Source organism: Erinaceus europaeus, chromosome 2 (genome assembly GCF_950295315.1).
Source record: "Erinaceus europaeus chromosome 2, mEriEur2.1, whole genome shotgun sequence".
Lineage (NCBI taxonomy): Eukaryota > Metazoa > Chordata > Mammalia > Eulipotyphla > Erinaceidae > Erinaceus > Erinaceus europaeus.
Genome location: NC_080163.1, coordinates 153,796,409 through 153,808,682, shown reverse-complemented (window position 1 = coordinate 153,808,682; position 12,274 = coordinate 153,796,409). Strand labels below are relative to the sequence as shown.

The following is a 12,274-nucleotide window of genomic DNA, read 5'->3' as shown; positions in this document are numbered from 1 at the left end:
TGGATAGGACAGAGAGAAATTGAGAGAGAAGGGGAGGACAAGAGATTGAGAGAAAGATAGACACCTGAAGACCTGCTTTACCACTTGTGAAGTGACTTCCCTGCAAGTGGGAGCCAGGGGCTTGAACCTGGATCCTTACACCATTCCTTACACTTTGTGCCATGTGCGCTTAACCCACTACACTGCTGCCCAACCCCGTAGTATAATATTTCTAAAAGTCCAGGTTTCAAGGAGCTTGAGTTTCAAGCTCAGGTGTTAACTTACTAAGTCGTCTATGCTTCTCCCTTAGTTCCTCAATTTCCTAAATCGAAAATATCTCAAGTAAAAAGGTGTCAGCACTCAGATGTCTTGTGAAATGGTTTTTCTTAAATTTATTTATAAAATGGAAATATTGACAAGACCATAGTGAAATGGTTTTTATTTATTTATTCCCTTTTGTTGCCCTTATTGTTTTATTGTTGTAGTTATTATTATTGTTGTTATTGATGTCGTCATTGTGGGATAGGACAGAGAGAAATTGAGAGAGGAGAGGAAGACAGAGAGGGGGAGAGAAAGATAGACACCTGCAGACCTGCTTTACTGCCTGTGAAGTGACTCCCCTGTAGGTGGGGAGCTGGGGGCTTGAACCGGGATCCTTAAGCCGGTCCTTGTGCTTTGCACCATGTCTGCTTAACCCGCTGTGCTACCACCCAGCTCCCAGAGAAATGGTTTTTATGCACTGTGCATTCTACTGAATATTCTTAGTTGTAAGTCAGGATGCAGTCTTCCAAGGCTTTAAATTTCTATAGGTCTGGGGCCAGATACCCCAGTTAAGCTCAAGTATTACCCTGCACAAGGACCTGGGTTCAAGCCTCATACTTTTCATCTGCAGAGGTAACAGTGGTAACTCTGGTAGCAATAAAAATAAAAGTTTCTATATATCAGAATTAAGAGCTAAAATAGCTTTAGGGAACAACAAAATAGCTCACTTGGGTATTGTGCTGCTTTGTCACGTAAGCAAACCAGATCAGAACCCGGCACCCACCACACTGAGAGAAGCTTCTGTAATGTTTTCTTGCTCTCTCACTCTCACCCTCTCTGTCTTCTCTGTCTCTATATATTTAAAATAAAAACAAACTTAAGATAGCTTTGAAAAGTCAGTAGTTGGAGTAGCCAGATAGTAGTGCATCCATCGGGTAAAGCACACTTGGCACAAAGGCGAGAACTGGTGTAAAGATCTTGGTTCGAGCCTCCGGCTCCCCACCTGCAGAGGGGTCCCTTCACAGGCAGTAAAGCAGGTCTGCAGGTGTCTATCTTTCTCCCCCCCCCCGTCTTCCCTTCCTCTCTCTATTTCTCTCTGTCCTATCCAACAACAACAGCAGCAACAACAACAATAAATAACAAGGACAAAAAAAAGTGAGTAATAGAAATTCCTACATAATAAAACTTTTACAACTTTTTATTTTCAAAAATACTAAATAAATGTAGAACATAATGTAGTTTTACAAAGTGCAAGTGTCTAGTAACTGCTCAGGTCAAGAAAGGGTGCTCTTCAAGACCTAGATACCTCACCTCTGTGTGTCCCGTCCCAACTGCAACCCTTTCCTCTCTCTTAAAGTAAAAACCCACTGACCTTAATTAGAAATCTCTACCTTTCTCTAACATTTCATCTAAAAGAAACTCTTCTTTTAGTGTGTATTAGTTTTACTCAAGTTTGGAATATTATATAGCTAACTCCTATGATAGGTGTTCACTTGTTTTTGACTCTGTGTTTAACATCATGACTTTATGGTTCATCCAGATTGTCTCCACACATCTCTCCAGTTCACTTTCATTGTTTTACAATGCTGTGTTCCATGAATGTGCCACGTGTATCATCCATTATTACTGAGTTGAGTTGTTTCAGGTGTTTACCTATTTTGAGTATGTTGCTATGAGTGTTCTCAGTAATGTACCATCAATGCACACATTTCTGTAGGCTGCATGCTTTGGGATAGAGTTTATAACAGAGTATGAACATTTTGAGTTTGACAAGATCATGGAAAAACTACTTTCCAAAACAGTTTTATCATTTGTGAAAGTTGAATAACGGTTCTCTACAATACTTACATTATTAAAGTCATATGTTCATTTGCATTATACAAAAAGAAGATTCACCTCAATTTATTAGGTTTTGTTTTTTCTCTTCTTCTAGAGGAATTTAAGAGTTTTGCCCTAAAGCATCCAGAATATGCCAAGATATTTACAACATACTTAGACCTCCAGACGTGCCATGTGTTTTCATTACCAAATGAAGCTCAGGCAACTCCCTTAATCGCAAGTAATAAAGTCAGCCCTGAAAACCATGAAGAGAGTACTTCAGACAAAAAAGATGACTGAATGCAAATATTACCAATAAGGAAATTTCAGTGGCTTTTACTTGAAATTGTAAAGATGTTTTTGATAGTGTTTTTAAATGTCACTGTTGAGTAATGATGATGCTTAAAATGAAAACTTTCTTTATAAGTTATGTTTTCTTATTAAAATGCTTACATTTATATGCACATATCAAATAATATTTCCTTTGTTATGTGTTATGTTCTGTTGCATTGATTTGCTAGTGATAAACATGCTTTTATGGATTTTCCATTTTCATTTTACACATTCAGTGAACTGATGTCACTTTTTTTTCTGATGAGCAAAAACCAACATTTGTAAAAAAAAAAAAAAAGTATAAAAATCATCAACACACTTTAATATACTTTCGTATAAAAATTAAGTGATAGTGTTCTCACTATTCCTATCAAGTCTTTGAAATGAGACTGTAGTGGTACCCTGCAGAATTTCATAAATTTAGATTCAGAAAATGTGTTTTCCCAGTTCATGTCAGATTCTACAGTGACATCATATGTACTGGAAGAGAGAACTTTGAACCTTTTTTATTTTTAGCATGCATCTCTACTGCAGATTCCCTTAGCCACCTGCTATGGTAACCCTATACTTTCTCATGGCCTTATTTAGAGATTTTTGTCTTAAAGACAACTTCTATTAACCAATGGCTAAATAGGAATTGTCTTGAAGATAGCATCAACTAACTGCCAAAGAAGAAAACAACTTGTTTGCCACTGAATTTTGTTTAATTTGATTTGGCTAGTTCAGGTCACAATAGTTATCCACTAAATAAATCAGATTTGCTCTGGCCATATAATATTGGAATTAATATATTTTACCATTCAAGGGTAAATCTAATTTTAGAGCATGCTTGCAATTATATAAATATAAATATATATATATAAATATATATATATATTGAATACACTCATGCACACACATATATACGAAAAACACAACAGATTCCAGAGTATCCTCAAAAGCTAGGGAATCCAAAAACCTCTTTATTAATGCAAGGCAACAATTAGCCCCCAACCAGGAATCTGTCATTTTCTCCTTAGCAATAATTTTCCTAAGCAATAACTTTCCTCAAGTGCCATTTTGTTGAATGTCATATATGTATACTGGTACTAGAAATTGCACCGGAATTTTTTAACGTAGGGACATTTATTAATGTACAAAAGTATTTGGTTTCTAGTCTGAATTCAGTCTTTGAATTCAAATTCTTTGTTTTGGTTATGTTTCTAAATATATTGCTGACTTACCCTCCATGCTAGTGTTTTAAAGGCCATTTTGAAGTTGGGAATTCTCATGCAGGCTGTTAGAATTTGTATTTAATCAAGAGTCATAATTTCAAACTATGTTGCATACTAAATAGTATTTTAATTTAGTAAGTAAATATATACTTAGATAATTGCTCAGAAATTTCATCCTTAAGTATATATAACTGTACGCTTATTATGTCTTAAAGCTATTTATACAAAGCATTAAATGAACTGAAGATAATAGTTTAAGTAATTAAAAAGTATATCTTTATAGCAATATTCATAATACACATTTGAATTTGTTTATTACTCAGGTACCGTGATTATTTTTTTATCATAGAAAAGCCACATGTTAGTCTTATTAATTATGAAATAATAGCACTGTAAAGTAAAAGCTTTATGAGACTCTTGAAAGTAAGTTCATTGTCTTTCTGGATTTAAATAATAATATTTTATTCTCTTTAATTCCACTTATGCCAATGTACCATTTTATTATGTTACTGAATAAACAAACTTAACTACATAAAATTCTCTGCAATAAAAATAACCTGGTTTTGCCATTTTTGTCTCAAATGTAATTTATCTTTTTTAACATCATGGTGTGATGACAGGTTTGTATATTTATGAATGTGATTGATCAATTAATTAATTAATTGTGTTTACATTTAAGCTTTAAGAAATGTCAGGCATATTCTACTCTAATGAAAAATTCAAATTTTGGCCAAAGCAGCAAGAGTTAATATTCTTTTTTAAATTATTATTATTACATGTAGAGTTTTTTTTTTTTACCCAAAAAAGGAGACATTAACAAAACCATAGGACAAGAGGGGTACAACTCCACACAATTCCCACCACCAGATCTCCATATCCCAGCCCCTCTCCTGATAGCTTTCCTATTCTTTAACCCTCTGGGAGTATGGACCCAAGGTCATTGTGGGATACAGAGGTGGAAGGTCTGGTTTCTGTAATTGCTTCCCTGCTGAACATGGGCGTTGACTGGTTGATCCATACTCCCAGCCTGCAAGAGTTAATATTCTTAAGGAAGTTAACTTTTGACTATTGGAGGGAGTATGTAATAACACAGGTCATGATCATAGCTGTAACTACAGGCCAGCTTTCTGTTGTGTTTTTTATTTCTACTTTTATTATTTTTATTTATTGGGTAGAGACAGCCAGAAATCGAGAAGGAAAGGGGTGATAGAGAGGGAGAGAGACAGAGAGACACCTGAAGCACTGCTTCACCACTCACAAAGCTTTCCCCCTACAGGTGGGGACTGGAGGCTCGAACCCAGTCCTTGCGCATTGTAATACGTGCGCTCAACTAGATGTGCCACCACCCAGCCCCTCTGTTGTGTTTTTATACTATCTTAACAAAGGTTTCATTCAAATGAACTTTTCTCCCTCTTGGAATTTTAATGTAAGAAAATAATGTCCTTAAATCAGTTAAATGCACTGGAGGTTTAGATAATAGTTTGTAAAAAGGGGAGTCGGGCGGCAGCACAGCGGATTAAGTGCAGGTGGCGCTAAGCGCATGGACCGACTAAGGACCCTGGTTGGAGTCCCTGGCTCTCTACCTCAGGAGAATCACTTCACAGGCAGTGAAGCAGGTCTGCAGGTGTCTGTTTTTCTCTCCCCCTCCCTGTCTTCCCCTCTTTTCACCATTTCTCTCTGTCCTATCCAACAATAACTACAATAATAAAACAAGGGCAGAAAAAGGGAAAATACATATTTAAAAAAAGATCAGTGTGTTCTGACAAATTGTCACCACCACAATTTGATACTAAGATTACTATTTTTCTAACATTATTTTATCACTCTGATGAAAGAATCTATACACATTACAGAAAAGAATAAGCAGGAAAAAATTGTGATTCTCATAACCCCAATTTTTAGTGTATTTTGTAAAATATAAATACTGTATTTAACTTAATTTTGATATTTAATCCTTTTGTGAGGTATTGTTATATCAAGATAACAGTGTATCTGGATTCTATTTTTAATTAATAACTTTTTTATCAACAGGACTCTGGTTATTTGCATCTGTGTAATTCCACTGATCCCTGATCCCGGTGAACTCTTGTTTTTCCAAATAGAAGGTGAGAGACAGAGAGGAACAGGAAAAAGAAAGAGGTTATGTCACCATAGCACCACTCCACTACTCATGAATCTTACCCTGTGCAGTAGTGCTCCCATGTGGTGCTGGGGGCTCGAACTTGGGTCCTTGTGTAAGGTTAATGTGCATTCTACCACATGAGTTATTGTCCACCCCAGATTCATGTCATTTGAAGGTAAGTTGATTTAGTCTTTAAAAAACACTTAGGGGTGGAGCACGGGGTGGTACCCGCGGGTTAAGCACACTTAGATCGAAGCACAAGGACCGGGCTAAAGATACCAGTTCAAGCACCCCAGGTCCCCACCGGCAGGGTCGGTCACCTCACAAGCGGTGAAGCAGGTCTGCAGGTATCTGTTTCCCCTCCTCTCTCCATTTCTCTCTGTCCTATTCAACAACAGCAATAACAACAATAACAAGGGCAATAAAATGGAGAAAATGGCCTCCAAGAGCAGTGGATTGGTAGTGCAGACTCGGAGCCATAGCAATAATTCTGGAGGCAAACAACAACAACAAACAAACAAAAAAAAAAAACCCACACATTTAGGGGTAAACTTTAAGATGTAATTCACATACTAAACAAGATATAATTTGCAAACCATACAATTCACCCATTCAAAGTGTACAATTCAGTGTTGTTGTTTTTAAGTATTGTCACAGGATTGTGCAACCATCACATCTGGTCTGATTTTAAGACATTTACTTCATATTTTAAGTCAAATATCACAAAATCAAATTAGAGTCTCCATCACCTAATCAAAAAAGTCCATACGGGTTCTCAGTCCCTTTATCCTTTTTGTTGTAATACCATTGTCCTTCACTTGAGTTTTACATTGTATTAGAATAGGGATAGTTTGGAGGTCGGGCAGTAGCGCAGTGGGTTAAGTGCACATGGCTCATAACACAAGGACCTGCATAAGGATCCATGTTGGAGCCCCTGGCTCTCCACCTGTTGGGGTGGGGGGTCACTTCACAAGCAGTGAAGCAGGTCTGCAGGTGTCTATCTCTCTCTCCTCCTCTTTGTCTTACCCTCCTCTCTCCATTTCTGTCTGTCCTATCCAACAAGGATGACAGCAATAACAACAACAATAATAATAACAGCAATAATGAACAACAAGGGCAGCAAAAGGGAAAAAAATAGTCTCCAGGAGCAGTGGATTCATAGTGCAGGCACTGAGCCCCAGCGATAAACCTGGAGGCAAAAATAAATAACTAAATAAATAAAGTATAAAAAAACCTTAACAAAAAGAATAGGGATAATTTTTGCAACTTGAAAACTTGAAACTATGATTCCTAAAACTTATATAGAAATAAATCCTCAGAGAAGAAGGGCTGGGAAGGGAGCAAAAAGCAGAGTAATAAGTAGAGGCTTGCAAGCATAATGTCTTGAGCTTATTCCCTGGTATCATATATGCCAATCTGGTGCTCTGTTTCTCTCTCAATACATAAACCAATGAAAAATAAATATATTTTTTTTAAAAAAATCAAGACTTAGGTTTCATCACTTCCTCAAAGTTACATAAATGTTGGATATTAGGACTAGAATTCAAACTGGCTCTAAATGATGGACTTTTGATTAGGTCAAGGTAACTTGAGATCATATAATAATTAAAGAATTATATGACAGACTTCAAATTCCAGAAACATAGTAACTAAATAATCTGAGACCAGCTGGCCACAACAGCCCCTAGAATCTAGAACAAAATATAATAAACATTATTTGAAATACATGAAGAATATTTAAAATACTAAGGGAAATCCTCAAAGGCCAAAAAAATTAAAAGGTAGCTGAAAGCCAGAACTGAGTGAAAGTATAAATATTAAAGTTGACCTGTGGACATTTGTCAATCTCAGTAACAGGCTTAGTGGAGACAAAGTATTTTGTATCCCTGGGAGACAGGTGAAAAGGATTTTTTATGAAGGGCTATATATTCTCAGTGGAAAAGTTAAATAGAAAGAGAAATTCATCTCCTGGAAAAGAGAAATAATAAAGTGGTGGAAAGATGGTGGAGCAAAAGTAATTCTCATGCATTGTTGGTGGGAATGTAAATTGTTCCGCCATTTTGAAAAACAACATGGAACTTCCTAAAGAAACTCTACAGGTAAAACAACAGGCTATCCCAGTTATCTCACTTTTGGGGAATCTATTATAAGAAAATATAATGTGCCTTTATACAAACTATTATACATATAAATGTCTACAAAATATGCAGCTGACTTTGTAATATGTCCTGGACAGAGTAGATAATTCTTTGTTGTTTTTATTTGGCCAATACTTAGTACTAGAGTTTTGCTCTGTGAAACAGTTAAATTATTTGCACATCATTATGGTTCTTTCAAAAAAAATTTTAAGTTAAGTTATAAAGGATCTATAATGTTTTATATTCTTGTACTATGTTCCCTTTATGCCTAAGGTGTGGCCTTTCTAGTGCCCCTTCTGAATTCCCTGGGTACTCAACAAGGTCTTATCCATTGAGGAAGATCAGATTTCAAACTGCCCCAACCTTGTATGATGAGCTCCAGTAATTACTCAGCTCCTTCCCTGCTTTGTAATAGCTTCTTCTACTGTTTTCAGTTTTTGCACTGAGCATGTGTACTTTCTAGTCATTGTGTCACTCAGCTCAGGCTGCCATGACATAATACCACAGAGTGGGCAGCATAAGTAGCACATTAATATTATTGTTGTTGTTATTATCATTATTGTAGTTATAAAGGCTTAAAAGTATGAGGCCAAGGTGTCGTTGGGGGGGGGGGTAGGTTCCTGTCTAAGTCTTTCCAGTTTGTAGAAAGTTACATTCTCCTTGTATTCTTTTCTGTGTACGTGTGAAGAGAGTGCTCTAGTGTCTCTTTTTGTAAGGTTCCCAGTCCTAGAGCATTGGGGCTTTATGACTTCACTTCACTTTTTAAAAATTAATTAATTAATTTATTCCCTTTTGTTGCCCTTGTTTTATTGTTGTTGTTGTTGTTGGATAGGACAGAGAGAAATGGAGAGAGATGGGGAAGACAAAGAGGAGGAGAGAAAGATAGACACCTGCAGACCTGCTTCACCGCCTGTGAAGCGACTCCCCTGCAGGTGGGGAGCCGGGGTTCAAACCGGGATCCTTCCACCAGTCTTTGTACTTTAACTTCACTTTAATTACATCCCTACAGGTCTGATCTCCAACTACAGCTAGTTAAAGGTTTAGGGCTTCAGTAAATGAATTTGGGGAGGGAGGGAAGGAAGATACAATCCAGTTCATAACAGTAATTAATCAAAGACTTAGAGGTTTCCAAAGTATACAGATTTAGGAAACTCTTTTACCAATTAACTCCCTTCCTCTACTTTTCTTTTCTTTTCTTTTTTTCAATTTTTTTTTAATTGGGAAATTAATGTTTTACATTCAACAGTAAGTACAGTGGTTTGTACATGCACAACATTCCCCAGTTTCCCATATAACATTACAACCCCCACTAGGTCTTCTGACTCCTTCTTGGACCTGTATTTTCCCATCCACCCACCCAGACTATTAAATGGGGAAACCAGAGTCTCTTCAACAAATGGTGTTGGAAACAATGGGTTGAAACATGCAGAAGAATGAAACTGAATCACTGTATTTCACCAAATACAAAAGTAAATTCCAAGTGGATCAAGGACTTGGATGTTAGGCCACAAACTATCAGATATTTAGAAGAAAATATTGGCAGAACTCTTTTCTGAATAAACTTTAAAGACATCTTCAATGAAACGAATCCAATTACAAAGAAGACTAAGGCAAGTATAAACTTATGGGACTACATCAAATTAAAAAGCTTCTTCACAGCACAAGAAACCACTACCCAAACCAAGAGACCCCTCACAGAATGGGAGAAGATCTTCCTCTGCTTTTCAGCCCATTCAACCTCCCCAGGATGCAGTCTTTGTCTCCTGAGCTATGTGAGACTGCTGTCTTCTTTGGACTCTTCTACACTATGATAGATTTCAGAATATTGTCTAGACAGAAAGCCAGAGAAATCACAGGCTTAGTCACTTACCTTTTCTTATGACTTATAATCCTGTAGTGCATGTTGCCCAAAGTCTAAAAATAGACTGCTTAAAATATATTTATGTCTATTTTAATAATATGGCAAAAGGGAGTAGTAATAGTACTAATTACACCATTATAGGTGGAAATGGAAGTGCCCTGAGCATACATCTGCCCTATGTGCCTGAAATTTAAAAATTAGACTACTGATACGGTCAGTGAAACCCCAAGCTAGGAATCAAGAATGTCCCTGGTATACTTTATAAAAACAAATGTCGATCTTCCCCTAGAGAGACATATCTTCAGCATAATTTGTGTTGGATTGCCAAGCAAAGATCAGCCTAAACAAAGGTCTAACCATACAAAATATACAAGAAATAAGGCAAGAATTAGCATAAGCCACAAATAAGAAAGATTTCAGTTTTTGGATTACAGAATTGTTGAATATAAAGCTGGAAAAGTTGTACAAATCAATAATAAGATGAAAATATGAGAAGTAAAAGGGCACACTGATAATTTACCATAGTTTATTTTTTAAAGATTCACCTATGAGAGGGAGGAAAGGAAAGAGCAATCAGATCACTGGTTCAGCATATGCAATATCAGTGATCAAATCCAGGGTCTCCAGCATGTAAATCCTGCACACTACCTGCCAAGATAACTCCCTTATCACCATATTCTGTTTGTCTGAAGACCAATTAGTTAGCATCTCCAATTCTACCTGTAATTTAAATTACCCTTTGCCCCATGTGTGGTGACATAGTCACAGGTTCCAGCAACTAGGGCATGGACGTTGTGGTGGTAGGATCAAGTTAATGTGCCACCACAAATGCAGTAGGAAACGAAAACAGTGTCATCACTATAGGTTCAGAAAACATAATATTTTCTAGAAATCTGTACTTAAGTCATCATGACCATCTAGGACTAGAGAGAATTTTCCTTAACCTTTGTTTCTTCCAGAAACCTCTAGTAAAAAATCACACTTAATTATGAAAACATTCTCTCTTTTTTTTTTAAGAATTTATTTATTTATGAGTGTTGGTATGTTCCCTTCCCCCCGACCTCTGAGAAGAATTGGTTTGCCCCTTGCTAGTTTCGCGCCCGCTTTCTCCCCGTCCCCTATGCTAAGGACCGGCAGAGTCCCAGCAGCAGCAGCTGAGAGAGGATGATGGAGAAAAGCACATGGTGTGGTGATTTGCCCTTTCATGAATAAAGAGATACAGCTTCTCAGCCCAGCCGTGTGTCCCTGAGTCTCTGTTACCCGCCCGTGAAGCCAGCCCGGATAAAACAACATATGAGAAAGTAGGCAGACAGAGAAAGAACCAGACATCACTCTGGCTGCTAGGGATTGAACTCAGGACCTCATGCTTGAGAATCCAGTGCTTTAGCCACTGCCCCACCTCCTAGACCACTGAAAACATTATTTTTATAAGCGAAATAAAGGCAAGAATATTTGCCATCTGTGCTTTTAGTGGTAATCACAGGAAAACGGGGACAAAATAAGGAGCAGGAAAAGGAGAACATGAAGCATAGACACAATGTAAGAGATTCTACAGACAAATTATTGGAATTAATGAGTTAGTACACACTAGTAACCATTATAAATAAGCTATTTAAAAGAATGTCTGAAAATAAGTCTAAATATATATTTTCAAGAAGTTTAGGGAGAAAATTATGAAATATTAAAATATGTTAAGTAAGGGGTAAAGAGAAAGAAGATCTAAATAAAGGTATAGACTGATTTAATGAGTAAGATAGAAATCCCCCCAAATAGATCTAAAATTCCAAGAAATTACAATAAATAGCCCTTTATGATGTAAAGTATGCATGTGCAGAACTAAAATACGGTACTGCTGCTAAAATTTATATTGTAAAATGCACATAGAAGTGCAAGTAGCCAAAATTTTGGATTTAACAACAAGTTGTATGTTTTTATATGGTGGATTTCCAACCTCAAATATAAATCTTACTATAAAGATGTAATAGGGCTGGTGTGGTGGCTCACCCAGTAGAGTGCACATCTTACCATGCAAAAAGGCCTTCATTCAAACCATCATTGTCCTCATCTGCACGGGGGAGACTTCAGGAATATTGGAGCAGTGCTGCAGGTACCTCTCCTCTCTCTCTTCCTCTCTGTCTCTCACCCTCCACCCAAAAACAGGGAGGGGGAGGGCACCAGGAAAAATTGAGTCATGTAGGCACAGAGCCCCAGAGCTAACACTGTTGACTAATAATAATAGTAATAATGCTAGAGTAATACAAAATAACATCATGCAAAATGGAGTAGTCCTCCATGGAATAGTAGCAAGCCTGGAGAAAGAGCTCTATGGTACTCTTTTTATTTTCACTCATTTAAAATCATTTAACAAATAAGTATTGAGCACATAATTATTATTTCCAGGTCTTGATAATATATGCCAGGTCTTTGGTGATCCAAAAAGTCCCTATCCTCATGGAGTGCAAAGTGTAGTGCAGGAGACAGCTAAATTAGAACATTGCTGGGGTGGAGGGTAAATAGCATAATGGCTATGCAAACAGACTCCCATGCC

The 12,274-nt window shown here is 37.0% G+C and overlaps 2 protein-coding genes across 2 annotated transcripts in view; one reads left to right on the top strand and one right to left on the bottom strand.

The window, feature by feature from the left end:
• LPCAT2 (lysophosphatidylcholine acyltransferase 2) overlaps positions 1-4,174 on the top strand; it is a 77,923-nt gene extending 73,749 nt beyond the window's left edge. The window contains exon 14 of the mRNA XM_007532710.3: positions 2,174-4,174. Coding sequence (XP_007532772.1) covers positions 2,174-2,358 — 185 coding nt within the window. The 3' untranslated portion in view covers positions 2,359-4,174. The remainder of the gene's footprint in view (positions 1-2,173) is intronic.
• CES1 (carboxylesterase 1) overlaps positions 1-12,274 on the bottom strand; it is a 561,489-nt gene that overhangs the window by 402,411 nt on the left and 146,804 nt on the right. The gene's annotated exons all lie outside the window — the stretch shown is intronic.